General features: G+C 34.0%; 1 protein-coding gene across 1 annotated transcript in view; it reads left to right on the top strand.

Annotated features, from left to right (window-relative positions):
- LOC143905577 (uncharacterized) overlaps nucleotides 1-17146 on the top strand; it is a 55979-nt gene that overhangs the window by 36404 nt on the left and 2429 nt on the right. Inside the window, exons 5-6 of the mRNA XM_077421080.1 lie at nucleotides 16068-16242; nucleotides 16873-17124. Of these exons, the coding sequence (XP_077277206.1) occupies nucleotides 16068-16242; nucleotides 16873-17124 (427 nt within the window). The remainder of the gene's footprint in view (nucleotides 1-16067; nucleotides 16243-16872; nucleotides 17125-17146) is intronic.

Below are 17146 nucleotides of genomic sequence, written 5' to 3'. Positions count from 1 at the left end.
TTACATTAAGAAAAAAAATTGTTAATCTCAAGAAATAATAATAATTATAATAATAATAAACTTTATTAACGGGTAATAAACCCTTTAGCGTACAAAGAGAAAAGAAAAAACAAGAACAATAAGATAAAATTAAAATTTTACAACATAATATGGAGAACATTCAAGTTACAAGAGTAGACAAGAAAGTTTTTGTTTAAAAGTTGATACAGAGCCACCAAAAAAGTCAACCCTATTGGAGAAATTACTTGCAGATATTATTAGCCTATTTACACAAGAATTTGCGCTATACAAAGTACGGTGATACTCGAAGTGGAAAATGAAGTACTGTTTTAATTCTCTAGTCGGGATGTTAAAATGGATACGTTCCAACAAATCCGGACAATCAATAGAATGATTGAGAAGCTTAAAAATAAATGTAAGATCAAAGGTTAGTCTCCTACTTTCTAATGATAGCAGATTTAAATCTATCTAATATAGTGCAGTAGTCATGGCAAGTAATTGACATGGGATTACCTAGCCGATAAGCACTAAGCAGTCATACGCAGGAATTTGTGCTGCACACGTTCAATCAATAACTGATGGCATTTAAAATACGGAGACCAAACTATGGAGCAGTACTCCAACTTGGGGCGAACTAACGTACAGTATAATAATTTTAAAGTGGTTATATTCTTAAAAAATTTACCCCATCGGAGAATGAATCCAAGCGTTCTATAAGCAGATAAAACTATTGATTGTATATGTGTATTAAATGATAAGTCCGCACTGAACAAAACCCCGAGATCTTGAGCTTCGCGTACTGCTGAGAGAGGTAAACCATCAAGAGTATAGTTATATAAATATGAGTTACGTCTATGAGAAAAATGAATGACAAAACATTTAGAGACGTTAAGCCGAAGACAGTTTCTCCTACACCAGGCCTCAAGTTTAAATAAGTCATGTTTTAATAAAAGCGCATCAGCAGGTCCATTAATCCGACGGTATAATTTAAGATCATCAGCATACAATAAGAAAAAGCAGAATTTAATAAAAGCAGCTATGTCATTAATAAATAAAACAAATAAAAGAGGGTCAAGACGTGAGCCCTGCGGCACTCCAGACAAAACATTTATACTTCTGGAGAAGCTATTATTAAACTTTATGACTTGAGACCTGTTTGATAGGAAGCAGGATATCCAACGCAAAAGAGAACCTCCGAACCCTAGAGATCGAAGTTTACACATTAATATTGTATGATTAACTGAGTCAAAGGCTTTTCTAAAATCGGTATAAACTGAGTCAACCTGGGATCCACTCTCAACAGCAGAAGTTAAAAAATCGTTGTAATTAACAAGATTTGTCGTTGTCAAGCGTCCCGGTACAAATCCATATGTTGTTCTTTTATAATAATGTTTTTACATAGGGAGCCAAGTTTTCGCGCAACAATGCCTTCAAAGATTTTCGGCATAATATTTTGTTTACATATAGGACGATAGTTAGTGACTGATTGACTGTCACCACCTTTAAAAATCGGAGAGACGAGACATTGCTTCCAAAGAGATGGAAAGGCACCATCCCTCAGTGACTTATTAAAAATCAGCCACAGAAATCTTGACGCGATAAAGATACATGATTTTAGTAATGAAGGTGGAATGCCATCCATCCCCGCGGAAATATTTAGCCTGATACGTTCAACTAAACATTTTAGTTAGTTAACTAAACATTGGTTGTTTCAACAATTTATTTAGTTTCTTTAATCAAGAATTAATTAATTTAACTATAATGTCTAGTTAATTAACTAAAATGTTTAGTTGAACGCGTATTGGACTAAATATTTCTTAGGATTAACAAATTTTTTTGCTCAGTGTATGTTTGATATTGTTACTTGAATTACAATGGCAACGTCAATAAGAAATGTCAAGAGATCAATAACATTGTCAAAGAATCGTACAAATCGTACAAGTCGTCCATTCCGAGGATGTCGCACGATACCAATGAGAGGAGAACTACAACTGATTTGCGAATTATCATAAATTCTCCGTGTAAATGGTAATATCCCAGCATAATTCTCAACGACTTACGACGGTGGGTGCCTACTAAACACAAACACGAGTGGGAAGTCTCGTCCGCCTGCTGAAAATTCGCGGGTCATTTGAGCCGTTTCCGCACCATTACCCTTTCTTAGCACGTCTCCTCTACGAGCAGACTGCGACTACTGCGACTCCTGTGACTCCTGCGACTCGGTCCAGGCGAAGGATTGTAAGACATTGTAGCAGAAGATCGAAAAAGTTATTGAGATAGAGGAAGATAAGGAGGAAGAAGTGAAAAAAGAAGATGAGAGAAGGAAAAGGGAAAGAGTATTACTTGTAGCAATACAGACGTTACTCGATTCTTCGTTATATCATTCCAGAGAATTGTATCCTTCAGCAAATTTTCTTCTCTTTACTCTGCCATTCTAAATGTTAACGATACTGAAAATTTACTCATTCCATAGCGTATATATGATGCACGCAATGTAGTGGATATTTGAGGATATGTCAAGAAACACAAGTCTATTAGTTATTAAAGAAACCGAAATAAATGTGCGCACTTTTACAATCTTCAATCTTGTAGAAAATTATTAAAAAATTGTGATACTTTTTTCACGCTTATCATGACTTATATTATATTATATATGAGTTATTAGTTGGGCAGTACATTTAAAATATTTAGTATAAACTCAAATTTTTATATAAAACAGAACATTACTCATTCATAGGAGTAAAATAGAATTTAATTATTACTAAATATGTATTATTTAACTATGAAAATTGGACATTATCCTTTCAGAGATATACAAATATTGCTAAGAGATATACGAATATTTGTAAGCATTTTTCTAAACATAGATATTTTCTAATGATATCGAATTGCATAAGGCTTGGAATTTTAAATAATAATTAAACAATTATAATTATTACTTGTAGCGCTCGCTACATATTTATACTGCCATAACAGTATATTGGTTCTTTACATGCGGTTATTATACATCAAGAATTGTAGCAGCATAACGAGAGAAACAGAATTCCGCCTTATTTCCGACCTTTTCGACTCCTACAAACAAATAATACAATAGCTGCAACAGCAACGAATGCATTCGGCGACAGCTGTGTACTATAAAGAAAGATCTTCCTTCGATAAAATCGAATTCGAACAAGCCGCTTCCACCGTTTTACGAGTGATGTTTCTCGCGTTGCCTTCGCAAGTATCAGCCCGAGCCACCATTTTGTAGATTACATCAAGTTTTTTCAACACAAGAGACATGATGCGCTCGTTAGACACTCGTGACGTTAAGTTTTAACGTAAGCTCCATTATGACAAAAGCTCCACAAAGTATTTTATTTTAACTTATTTAATATATGCATAGAAAGAGTTGAAAATTTATTTTCATCTAACAATAACCGATTCTCTTTACTGCAGTTTATTCTTTTTTCTTGCAATTACTTAATATTGCAATACTGTTATGTATATATTATAATATATTAGCATTGCAGAGATGCACATCATAACATTTTACAATACGTATATGAGTGAGATTGCTTGAAAACATTGAAAAATTAAAGTTATAGTGTTGAAATATTACACAACACGCTACTTTATTTTATAATACGGACATTATAGTATATAGTAATCTCATAAAAAAAAATGTATTAAAATTTAAATAACGCAATTATCAATTTTTAATCGCGCAATTGGTAACTAACACTAAACTTTCAGAGAGATCTTCCAGTATATTTTATATATAAAATATAATTATTATATATATATTATGGTGTACACCGTCAGTGATATTATACACACGCACGCAGCCTGAATGGACAATCGAGCAAAAACGGCGCGGCCGTTAACAAAGAATATGTGTGTTAATGTATATAAGTTTTATTATACTTCATATAACGATATATATTTCTAAATCAGTCTTCACACAAATCAATCTCCCCAAAAACTTGTTCAATTATTAAACTTATTTAATTTTTACTAATTAAAACACACACAATTATACTTATTAAATAAACGTAACTTATTGTATAATTAAATGAACAAAAACAAGCAATACCTATTAAGTATTACTTAAGAATTTTTAACAATAACGCGCGATCCTTAATTCGTAAAAACGTAACTTGAAAAATATCAAATGTGTGTGTGTGAGACTAGAAAATGCTTTAGGCGGAACTGTTAATTATGAAAAGGCGAGATATGAAATATATCGTAGGACGTGGCAGAGTGATCCTGCAAAATGAGAAGGAAATGTCGAACGCCTTGTCAGAGAAGCGACTCGCGCCTCGCGCCTCGCGTCTCGCGCCTCCTTATACCTGGCAGGCCGTTCTATAACGAATCTTCAATGGCGCCCGAACGCAAACGGGGCCTTGACAATGGGGCCTTGTTGTCAGGAAGGGGGATTCCATCAGAGAAACTTTTGTCAGGGAACTCACGTGGAACCCGGGTGAGAACCCTCAAGAGCTCTGTGGATGACTTGCGCATCGCTCGCTGCTCGCTGCTACTTGAAATAAATTTTTTTTCTCCTTGACTCGAAGGCGGCTTTCCATCCTTCTGCTTTCTTCGTCCAGCGGACGACGCGTGACGATTGTGTGAATCACGTCAAAATTCCTCGCTAATGGGCCGCTTACGCCGGAACACTGGCACTATCCTATGCATCGCCTTTCCTTTCACGAACTTACAATCTCGTTACGCGCAATAAATTATTCAAAGGAAAAAGATCACCGTGTCCTTACACTCTTTACGAAAATATAATTTTAGCGCCTATTTGTATCAGCATCATAGTCAATCCTACATATAATTCGCGATCAAAACGATATTTATCCATCATTGTACAAACGAGTTTGTTGATTATACCTATGTATATGATATTCCTATGAATAAGCAGGTAAATTTTTTGTACGAAATAAAAATTATTTTTTATTCACGTATAATTTGGTCAACTTTGTTGAGCGACTAAAGAAAAAAGAGCTACAAAATAGCATCGAAACATGTGAAGCATGGCACAAAATATATTAACTGATTCGTTTTCTCACAATGCCTGGCTCGTGCCTACTCTAATCGTATAATAATAACTCAATACTCATTTCTGTTATAATTTAGTTCAAATCACTCCGCAACATGGGACCCTTGCTGCGTATATCGATCGCGCCAAAAGGACTGGTGGGAATACAGGGTGCAATTTTCGCGCGCTCCCCATAAGAAACCTTCCCATATCCCTCAGATCGCCGAAATTATGTCCGTTTGTGCGTGATTCTACCCGCCAATCAGACGCAGCCAAGTTGCGAACATGAGTTTGCTATAACGAGTTGCCTCCCTTGTGTCATGTCCAGGGAAACTGATTGCACGTTAGAAAAATTCCAAACATTTAATCTTCCCACGTAGTGATGTAATGCAGTAACCATAATGCACCAAAGAAATTATAAAATTATCAAAAAGAACCATCAATCGCAATGATATATCTAATACACAAACATATATATGTTTTATATTTTATATATTTTACAGAATGATATTTAGTACATAAAAATATTTTAGCCCATGCAAATATAAAAAGCCAGTATGGCAGTCTGTTGAAGACATTTCGATTAACCTCGCTACAGAAGGTTACGATTGCTTTTCTTCGGTATTGTAGTTTTGGTACAGCGATCACACACTGACAAATTATGATAACAAAGCTAGTAATTCCATTATAATTAGATTAATAAGAACAATGTTCAACATACGTAAAACGAGCTTTGCAGAATGTTCCAACGACACCAACGATACTTTCTGTTCAGTTGATATTTGATCAAATGATTTTTAAACCGTTATGCGATAAATTTAAACGAGGCGAGCGTTTTGACTACATTATTCACTTAAATGTTATTTTACATATATTTAGTAACGCATAATTTAGTGTTGGCATAATTTAGTATTATAGCAGATATATTGTTTAAAATTACAATGTGCGCGCATTATAATGCGTATAGAATGCCATTTATTTTACTCTCACCTTATTATCTGACCTCTCTTACCTTATTACAATATCATATAAATTATATATTTTTATTTTCTATATCTATTAAAATTATTTCGTTTTTTATATATACATTACGTAAAGAATGTTTATTACAGCAGCTTCCATATATATATATAATTATATCTTTATATATTCAGAACAGCGATGATGACCAGCAATTTGTAAAGTTCATAAGCATAACTAATTAATCTCTATCCAGACATCAAGTTAATGTATCCGAAAGCATTAATTTCATTAAGTAATAACACTTGGCCGCATTCAGAAATCGACCTACTGTCAAATTACTGAATGAGCACGGGACAATTTCACTAGTGCGGAAGTCTTCCGTTCCAGTTATTTCGTTACGATTGTGACACTTAACAAAAAATTAAAAAAATAAAAAGTATTAAGTTTAAGTCAATCTTATTCAATCTCTTGCTTATAACGGAAAACTGTCATCAATTCAATTATTTATTATTTTGCTATTCTGCACAGGACAGAGAGAAAATGTGAAATATATTATATAACATATATATAATTGAAAAAACTTATAATTAGTGTTGTATTTACTGATTGTCTAATTTCATCAACGGTATGCACTTCTTTTTTAGATAGCTAATTGTTACATCTTTATTGATACAATTTTGTCAATAATGAGCCTCGTTGAATAATTAATTTTTAAGGGAACAAAGTCGCTGGTTGCTAATTTATTAACGTCAAAGAACTTTCTTTAAAAAAAAAATTAAATAAATTGTATATCAATCAAGTGTTTCTTAGAAATACCTATTAATTTATAAATACCTATGTAAAAATTGATTATACGTGTTAGAAATATAGATTCAATACATAGCGATACACAGTATAAAAAATTCAAAAAATGAATAATAAAAATAGCAAGGTATAATTTTATAATATACTACAAACATAGAAAAATTGAAATAAATAGACGTAAATGTTAGTCAAGAAATAAAATATTAAGTACAGTGTTTGGAGCAAATAAACATAATCTGTAGATTAAGAAGATCTTACTACATATCTGTCCTTATAATTATTTTGCAGAAATTTTTATTTATATCGTTTTGTGATATCATTAACACATAAAATTATATACAAAAATTTTACTCTAAAAAAGAAATCATTATTGCCAAACTGTTTACGCAGTTATTATAATTGTAAATAATTGATTAAAATTACTTATTATTTTACTGCAAACGGACAAATACTGAAAGTCTCTCTATTTTTGGATAGAAAATTTTTTGTCCACGGATGCGAGCCGTGACAGGTGGATATCCTGGGTTAAGAATTTCATAAGGACTCGAACCTGAGTATCTAGAGAAGACGTCAACATCTCTGGGACTAACGCTGAGTAAATAATACTGAGACCTCAAATTAGCTATTTCCGACTGAGTAAAATAAATATTTTCTCATCGGACCGTTCTTAAGGGATTATGAAAATCTTCCGAGTTGGATATATGTATATAACGGCTCGATGATCATATGGCGTGACTATTTCGAACTTGCAGAAACCGATTATGAAGAGTCTTGTTTCTTTATTTTCTCTTTAGGGCTTTGGAATGAGAACTTTTAAATGATAATAGCAATTTCCTTATAATTATAAATTGTACAGTTCATATGCATAATGTTATCAATATTCTTTCTACATATGTCAAAAAGAAAAAAAAGCACGTCTCTCCTAGCTTATAAATATAAAAAAATCTTTTTGTTCTTAACAAAGATTGTTGATTAAAATCATCGCAAATATGTAAAAAATACCTGTTATACAATTAACTATATGTGTATGTGTCAACTGACAATACCTATAAACAAATTTTAAGTATTATATACTCAATAATGCATAAGAGTCATACTTAGGAAATCTTTATTTAATTTCTTTAATTTTTCTTAAATACAAAAGGTTAGTCTTCTTTTATTTACAATTAGCTTAGTCAGTCAGTCAGTCAGTCAGGACATAGTCTTTATATACATATATAGATTTGAGAAACACAACTTAAAAAAGCTAACGAATCTCTGACGTATATATGTTCAATATTTCGCAAATTAAGACGCACGTTTTTTCACGCTTAACAATCCAGGGAGAATTTTTTGGTGCCGCTGACCGATTATTGATTTTATCTTTTGCACGTCTGCAACGAATGCGTGGTCGGTGCGTATGTCTGTGTATGCATGCGAGTGTGTGTCTATGGACGTGCATGATATCGTAGGGTGACAGAGCAACGAATGCATTAAATACTTGAAAATATAGTATCCTCAGATGAGTTTCACTCACGGTGACAAACACGTATACAGAAACAGCTCTTAAAAATTAACGTCTAAAAATTGACGAAAAGATTCTTTTTCTCGCCTTTCCTACAATCCGATTTTATCGCGTAAAGATCTTTGTGTTGCACGATCAGTGGATGCACTCGAAAAGATAACACATCGAAAAAGGTGTGTATATTTCTTTTTCTAATCTTTATATATTTGTGCACTTTTTGGCTTAAACATCATTTGTCTCCAAGTTTTTTTTTACTCGCAGTTTTTTTTTCTTTTTCTATTTAACAATAAGTAATTAGCTTTTTCATGCGAATCTATATACACGATGATCTACTTGTGTCTCTTACAGCACAATAGTGTCACATAATTTTTCAGCATACATTAATGATAAATAATGTTTCAATTTCACAACTTCCATAATTTATGTAATATATTAATCGGTGCGTGAATGTGTGTTTAGCATATCTTATTTTATAAAAGACATGGACTTATAATGATAAAAATTTTATTTAATTAGAAAAGTTTAAAATTGTACACTGATGAAACTATATATAATAATTTTATTACAGTAAACTGTAATAAAATTTGTTACGTAACAAATCCGATTTATAATAATAATAATAATAATTTTACTTTAAGCAATAAAAATATTGGTGTGCATAAATCTGGAAATTTTTGTTTTATAAATTGGAGAACATTTAATAATTTGTTAATATTTAAAAACAAATATATTTTTTCCTAAAAGATATTTTGTTTATCTTACATTTTATCGTAATAAGTAAAATTCTCAATGTTTAAATATATTTAATTCATAATTTGTAACATCTCTCTCACTCTCTCTCTCTCTCTCTCTCTTTCTCTCAATTACTACATTTATATCTTTTACATACTTTTTGTCATCGAACTGATATATATCTGAATATATATGATACATATCTTTTTTAAGCGCTACCAGATGATGGACTTTTATTTTTAAAGCACAAAAATAGAGAAGTTAATCTCTCCTTATACAGTTTCAGTTTACATTTTCAAAAATTATATAAAAATATTAAATATACGCTTTATTGTTATTAAATTTACTTAATTGTCATATAGAGTCCGATACAGGCTATATTTATATTTACGACAATTTTCAAATAAAATAAAGATTTCATTATAATTCATATAATTCATATAACATTATTTTTTGTAGACATTATGTTAAATATATATATATATATATATTATGTGTATATATTTATATACACATTATACACTGAGCATTCCTATTTTGATCTCCACATTAGAGATCTAAATACTATTGTGTATCTCATTCACGCAAAAGTAAATGAGATTTTACGATGCCATGTCGGCGAAGTCGAATGCTTGTCGGAGAATCAAATTAAAAGCGAATTAGAGAATGCGCGTGTGAATGTGCGCGTGATTCAACGCGTAAGCATTCCCATGACGAAGTGGCCAAAATATCTAGATGCTTATACCAGCGCACTATCACTCGTATTATACATAAAGCCAGGGCATCATCACCCTCGCGCGTCCAATGCACCATGGACCAAGCAACCCCCGTAATAGGGTTGCGGCCGCCAGTGACGTCGGGCTCATGAATTTTCTATCGTTCGTCGTCGAAATGATTAAATGATCTTCGTGAAGGGTGCCCTTTCGACTTTTACGTGTTTAGCGCGACGGTGACAAGTGGCATCCGCCCTTCTAATGCGATCATTTATTATTTACATTAATAGACGACCCCTTGGCTGACAATCCGGAGCGACGGGAGTAAACGCACGCGTTTTGCATGTTTATGACATAAGTGGAAAATGAAAAATTTCAAATAAATGCATCGCACAGTTTTTCACGTTTTTCACACAATTGATCATTAAACGTGCCAATCATTTCTCTTTAAGCGCAACAAGACTAAAGGGATATCTGTTTGTAATAAATTGTAGTAAGATATATTTGATTAGTCCACACACCTACACACACACACCCACACCCACACACCCACACACCTACACCCACACCCACCCACGTACCCACCCATCCACACACACACACTCACTCATATATATATATATATATATATATATATATATATATACACAAGATAATTAGAAAATATAATAAATATTAGGTTGGCCAATAAGTCCGTGCGGTTTTTTACTTATAAATGTTACTTATAAATAACACCGCACGGACTTATTGACCAATCTAATATTTGCAAAAAAGTTCTCTTTGCAAAAAATCTCACTTGGTAAAATAAGAGAAATTGATAATTTAATAATTTTACAACTGTAATCAATTTCTATGTAATATTCACACAGTTGTACGACAGAATCTATAATGCCTAGTTTAAGATCACTTGCAGTTAATAGTTTTCGCGACTGTTTAGTCAAACAATGACAATCTTTCAACTCATTCTCGCAGAAGCAGCATGAATTCTTTAGTGATTTTTAGGACGAAGACTCGCTGCCGCGGTCGTAAAACCACCGACAAACAAAGCGATGATTTCCGGATGGGCGCGTTTCACCCCAAAAATTGACCAATAATGCACATCGCGGAGTATCCACTGAGCCTGGCCGAAGTTGGCGTAACGGGTGGCAAATAAATAAGGGTTCCCAATGCGAAAATCGGGAACGCGAATCGCGGAATATCCGGTAGTTTGGGCGTTGCGCTACTGTCAGCAGGACCGCTTATAAATTCTAATAAACTCGGCTCGTGCTCGGAGGAAAACACGGTGAATCGGTGGGGAATTGTCGCGAATAAGTCGGAGGGAGAGAGATACGCGCGCCGACGAGGACTTTGAACAAGGGAATACTGCCAGTAGCAGATATAAATCTCGCCTAACCGAATTAAGTTAGAAGCATGGACCCAAGTTTTGCCACGCCCACGCCGCCGATGAAATGCTATCGAAACTGAGTCTGCGTGGTGAAAATCGAGAATATGAAAGCACGCTGGTGTAACCAATCCAATATATGTACCAAAGAGGAAATTCAATAACGAGAAGATAGATCGTGTGAGAAAAATGAGAAGAATACGTGTCAATTAGGTAAAAATGTCGAAAGTGTAGATAGCAAGCAGTTTGGAATTATGTGATTGTTATACAATTTCAAATGTAAGAAATTCAACTTTAACAACTTTAATCGTAAAGGTGGCCTTATTGTGATTATTCTACACATCTTAATCCGCAATCCGCAACAACACTCCGCCGTGGTCGGTCCGGCGCGCGGCGCGACTCGGGCGCTATTAATTTGTCGCGGTTTCAATTTTTATTCAATTCAATGTGCGATCGAGGCCGAGTTCACTTGTTAATGGGTCCGTTCGTCTGAATTATTTTCTGCTTATCGACGCCCGCCGAGGCTAACGCGTACATCCCCCTCTCGGGCCACCCTTGGGTGGCTTGGCAAGTGTCTCACGTAATGATGTCCTGACGCGTGCCGTTTCGCAGCATGGGGTCCCCGCGACGATCCCGCGCGTTCGCGACTTAACTATTTATTACCAGCCGATGCTCAAAGAAGGGACCAAACTACTAGGCCAGTCTCTTACGCACGTATTATGCGGCAAATAAGTCATGCGTTTCCGAGGGATAATTCCTCCTCCCTTGCTTATTTGCCAAGATTAATTGGCTTACGCACAACCCCCGATCACGGGGATTGTCGGAATTGTGGGAATCCACGTGCGAATTTGCAGTCTCTCTGCAATCTCTTGTTGTATTTCATCGTTGCATTTATTTTATTGGATATTTCCCTATATGTATGTATATATTAACATGTAGAAGTTGAAAAAAATTTTGAAATATTAAACAAGTTTTCTATGCAGCTATCACGATGCATTTAATTATCATTAAATTATCTACTTTATCAATATTGTATCTTTGTAATAAACGCAATCAGAAAGTTGATGTAATACGGCCAATACGTTTCTTCCCGCATTGCGAAAAGTTTTATAAAAGAAAAGTATTGCAAGAACTAGGAAACTATTAAAAAATCACATCACTTTCTTAGGGTCTCATGTATGAATAAAGAGTTGCCATGTGTGTTTTTAAATTTTATAAAAACGTGCGTCATTTGTCATAGAGAATATTTGATAAACCGTAGTGTCTCTAACCAAGTAGCACCTGAAACAATAGGCAAGGGTAAAAAAAAATTATTTCTGCCACTCAACATCTCTAAGTAAAGTTGTCATATTTAATTTGCGATTTAATGATTTTTCCTAATAAATTATGATTTTTATGATTTATTTGCAATGTACCATTTCATTGTGGCGAGGAGAAATTCCTTCTATTTGATGTTACAATATACCAGGAATCGGTGGTAATTTTGCGGAACTATGTAATGACCATTTACACATTCGCGCACAGTTCGATAACGCAGCGCTAATAATAACACGAAAATTATATAACCGTAAATTATTTAGGTATTTCATTATATCCTCCGATATATTGCGCTTACGCAACAGCCACATTGGAGTCATCTTTCCTGTGCATAATATCACGTTACCACAAGTAATGAGATTTCACTGCATATCGCCATTATCATTCTATTAGTACCTGTATATACGCACGTGCAATTCTATCCTTTTCTTTTTTAGACTATGTATTATTTTAGATTTTATTTAAACCTGTCGTTTCCTTTTATATGTATTCTACACATGAAGATGATAATCTTCTATTTAATAGTGATAAAAATTGCCGTTATTTTTAAGAAAAGGTTAATATCGAATGCATACTATTTCAGTATGTATTCATCATTAGTATTGCATATTATATATGCATGTCAGTATCATAATTATTATTATATTATGAGTTTATTTCACTAATCTATGTTTTATTACATAATTGCACTATAAACTAAATTATTGCATTCTCGCGCGATTATGTTATTTCTTTTTTTATTTTTGTATGTATCGCTCATTAGAGACTTTTTAAACAGCATGCATATAGAGAAGTAATCTAAATTTAAAGTTTGCAAACGGCATAGAAAAATGCCGTTTTTCATTATAAATCGTACGATAGATGTAGATGAACGTCCGGAAGCAATCGACATCCAATATATATCGAAGATATCTACGAGAAACGTAACAATAAATGCATCAAAACATGCCGACGCTGGGAACAGAGGAGAAAAGTCGCATTGAAAAACATTGTCGACCAAGTCCGTAAAGAAGGATCGATGATGCTGTGCGAAGGTGTCGTTTTGCAGCATCGGGATTGGAAATCGGGTATACGGATTATCCTTTGGCATCTGCTGGTATATATCACAGGACGCTGCTGAGTTAGAGTAGTAGCGGGGTATAAGAAAGGGGTGCAATGGGGCTGCATTGCTGAAGCAGCGGTAGCAACAAGACGCGGTAGAAGAGGATCCTTTATATGATCGCCTTGGTTCAAAGAAGCGAGGAACTCCGACAGAATGCTCTCTCTCTCTCCCTCTCTCTCTCTCTCTCTCCTCTCTCTCTCTCGGCATTCTCCTTTCCTTTCTCCTTTCCTGCCTTGCCACCACCTCCATCTTCCTCTTCTTCTCCTCCTCCTCCTCCTCCTTCTCCTCCTCCTCCTCCTCCTCCTCCTCCGCCTCTTCCATACTCCCTTTATTGGCACACCCGGTATAATAAGGAGCGAGTTTGTATTTAGTCGGCCATGCGCAGTACTGCCTGTTGGTGTATCATCGATCAGACTGGCGACTGACTATTGGACCAAAACAAGAGGATGAGAATGGAAATGGAGATAAAGAGAGAGTACCGACTAACAGAAAGCATAATGGAGGAGATATTAGGAAAAGTAAGAAGGGCAAAACATGCTGAAAGGATTTTCGCGGACGGACACAGAGACCGATTATCTGTTAGAGTTAGACAAACTTATATTTTAGATATAGAAAAGATTTTTTGAGAAGTAGCAGAAGACGATTATTCTTATTTAACAAATAAGACGTAAAATTATTTGTTATTGTAGTAATTATTTATTAATCTGTCAAATGTTTTATCAAATTTTACCTCATAAACTTTTGCTGTAACCTAACAATAGTGCTCATTAGTATCATATTTCTTAACAACTTTGCAATAGCGATTATTAGATTTAAGAAAGAGTTTTAAGGAATCGGAAAAATCTTATTAATCGTATCGTACAAAATAGAGTGATGGCGGAAGAGATGGAAAGTTAAAAATTGTCCAGTGTTGTGTTCGTTTCTTTTTTTTAAGATCCGCGCAAAAGCATGATATATATTGTATATATATATATATATATATATATATATATATATATATATATAAATGATAAGATAGGGTGACACTCTCTGTCCTAAGGATAATTGGAGATCTTGTTACTTCCCACCGGTGACTTTAATTTGAGATCGACCGATAATATGAGATATTGAATCCTGATTCTCTATCTTTGGGCTTTTCTCTCTCTCTCTCTCTCTCTCTCTGTTCTCTTTCTCTTCCTCTTTCTCTTTCATTACCTAGCATTTTAGCTGATGTTTCATAGCTTTCTTGGCTTACGTTCAAATATCAAGGCAAATTTTGTGCGCGTGTATGCATGTGTGTGTTGAATATCTCCCAACTCTTATTAAACACCCTCTTGCTTTTCAGTGCGGCAGTACCAATGTTATCATGTTTCAATGAAGAGATGAAAAGTTGTATGATCTGTTCGTTTACGAATTTGATGTAGCTAATATATTTTATCTGATTTCTTTTATTTATTGTTATAAAAAAATAATACTAAATGTTTTTTTGTTAAAGGTTTGCGCAGAATATATGTAGTACAAATTGATATCCAAAATTAAAAAAAAAAAGTGTTTTATGTCGCAATGTCAGTAACACAAGAATTTTATTTTTTCTTATCAAATTAATATAGAAAAGTATGTACTGGTAAATAAAATTTTTTAGTGACTAACGCGTTGGTTTGCATCGATATATTTGTGTGTAAATCGTAAAAAACGTGTTCGTTGAAATCTAAGCGGAAGATAATTTTGGGGTGGCAGGTCAAATTGACAGGGCGACGCGTTCCTATTCATTCAAATTACGCACCAATTCTGTCGGTGACTTTGGCATTGTTGCTGTAAATTGGTCCACGCCCTAGCCTCCGGTCACCCGCTTCTGCTAGGCGTACATGCGCTTGCGAAACGCGCGAATGGATGTGTCCAGTTTTTTAAATAACATCCTGTGTGGAACGTGGAACCACATCATATATATATATATATATATATATCGTTTTCAAAGAATAATAAGTATTACTTTATTTGACAAATATACATTTGTTTAACAGATTATACATATATATATATATATTTGTCAAATAAAATAATACTTATTATTCTTTGAAAACGATAGTCCATTACATGCAAGTGTGTTGGAGAACGCGACACGCGTCTTCACCATAGGAGGTCGAATAAGCGGGATTGCTAACAAGTAGTCTAAAGAGCATAAAAAATTGGGATAGCATTTTTCGACGAGGTCGTTTAGGCATGATAATTAACTATAGAACAGCATTGTGGCGCGTGTCGTGCAAGTGCTAATTGGATGAAGTAACTGATCATCTAGAATAATTATAATATTCTAACTAAGGGTGATAGTATAAGCTAGAACACTAATGTATAAATATTTTTTAACTGTAGTGCACACACGTACACACATATAAAATTAATCAGAAATTTTAATCGTTTTGTTGTTTATATATTGTTCTTGTAAATATAAACTCTTAATTAAGATATTGATGATAAAATTTGTTGTCATTTACAACGTAATTTTTACGTTCTTTGTCGCACATAACATAAAAAATTATTTTCTTTTTTTTCAGGTTTGGTTTCAAAATCGGAGAGCAAAATGGCGCAAGACAGAGAAATGTTGGGGCAGAAGTACCATAATGGCAGAATATGGTCTATATGGAGCGATGGTCCGACATTCCTTACCACTTCCGGAAACGATTTTAAGAAGTGCCAAGGAAAACGAATCCGTTGCACCATGGTTGTTAGGTAAGAAAAAACATATTTAATAAAAATCTCAAATTAATAACTTTGACAAGTTAAGTATGCAACATGTGTATACATATACCATTTTTTAAAACTTGAGTCTAAAATTATCTTATTATCGTGAAGGAAACTCAACAATTTATCTTATTATAATTACATCCAGCAAGTTTCTCTCTCTGTCTCTCTCTCTCTCTCTCTCTCTCTCTCTCTCTCTCTCTCTCTCTCTCTCCCTCTTTCTCTCTCTCTCTTTCTTTCTCTTTCTCTTTCTCTCTCTTATCCATGCATAAGACTGAAATCTAATGCAAATAAGATTGCATTAACAATGATAACTTGGTACTACCAAAGAAAATAGATTGTTTAATGTCTAAGAAAATATATCTGTAAAAATATAGAAATAACGTAATGTTTACGCGTATAAGAAATTTCTATTTTTGAACTTTTTAATTTATTAATTATCTTTGTAGACAAAACTAGACATTAAATAATTCTGAACTATATTTTCATATTTGATTAAAGCTTTAACTCTATTATTATCAAACACCGGATAACATTCTACTTTTTTGTTCCGATAAGATCACTTAAGCTAAAGCGGCGGGACAAATTCCGAATATTTTTTCTGTTGGTTTTTATCAGCTCAATCATCTAAGACAAGCAGCTTTAACCAAGATTTCGAATATAATCAAGAACTGATTGACTGTGGACCTGTAGGGATGCATCGGAAATCGCTCGAGGCAGCAGAGCATCTCAAATCTGGCGGAGAGGACAGCGGCAATGATCAAAACGGAAGCGGAAGCAGTCCCCATCATAATCACCATCAAGGAGGACCAACCAGTTCGGAGAGTGGACAGGAGAGTCAAGATGGTATGGGACCTTCGTCATCTACTAGTAAGTCCTAGTCTACTTAAAT

This window comes from Temnothorax americanus, unplaced genomic scaffold, assembly GCF_048541705.1.
Source record: "Temnothorax americanus isolate GAGA-0224 unplaced genomic scaffold, ASM4854170v1 Scaffold64, whole genome shotgun sequence".
Lineage (NCBI taxonomy): Eukaryota > Metazoa > Arthropoda > Insecta > Hymenoptera > Formicidae > Temnothorax > Temnothorax americanus.
The sequence above is the reverse complement of the archived record's forward strand: the minus strand, read 5'-3'. Positions and strand labels throughout refer to the sequence as shown.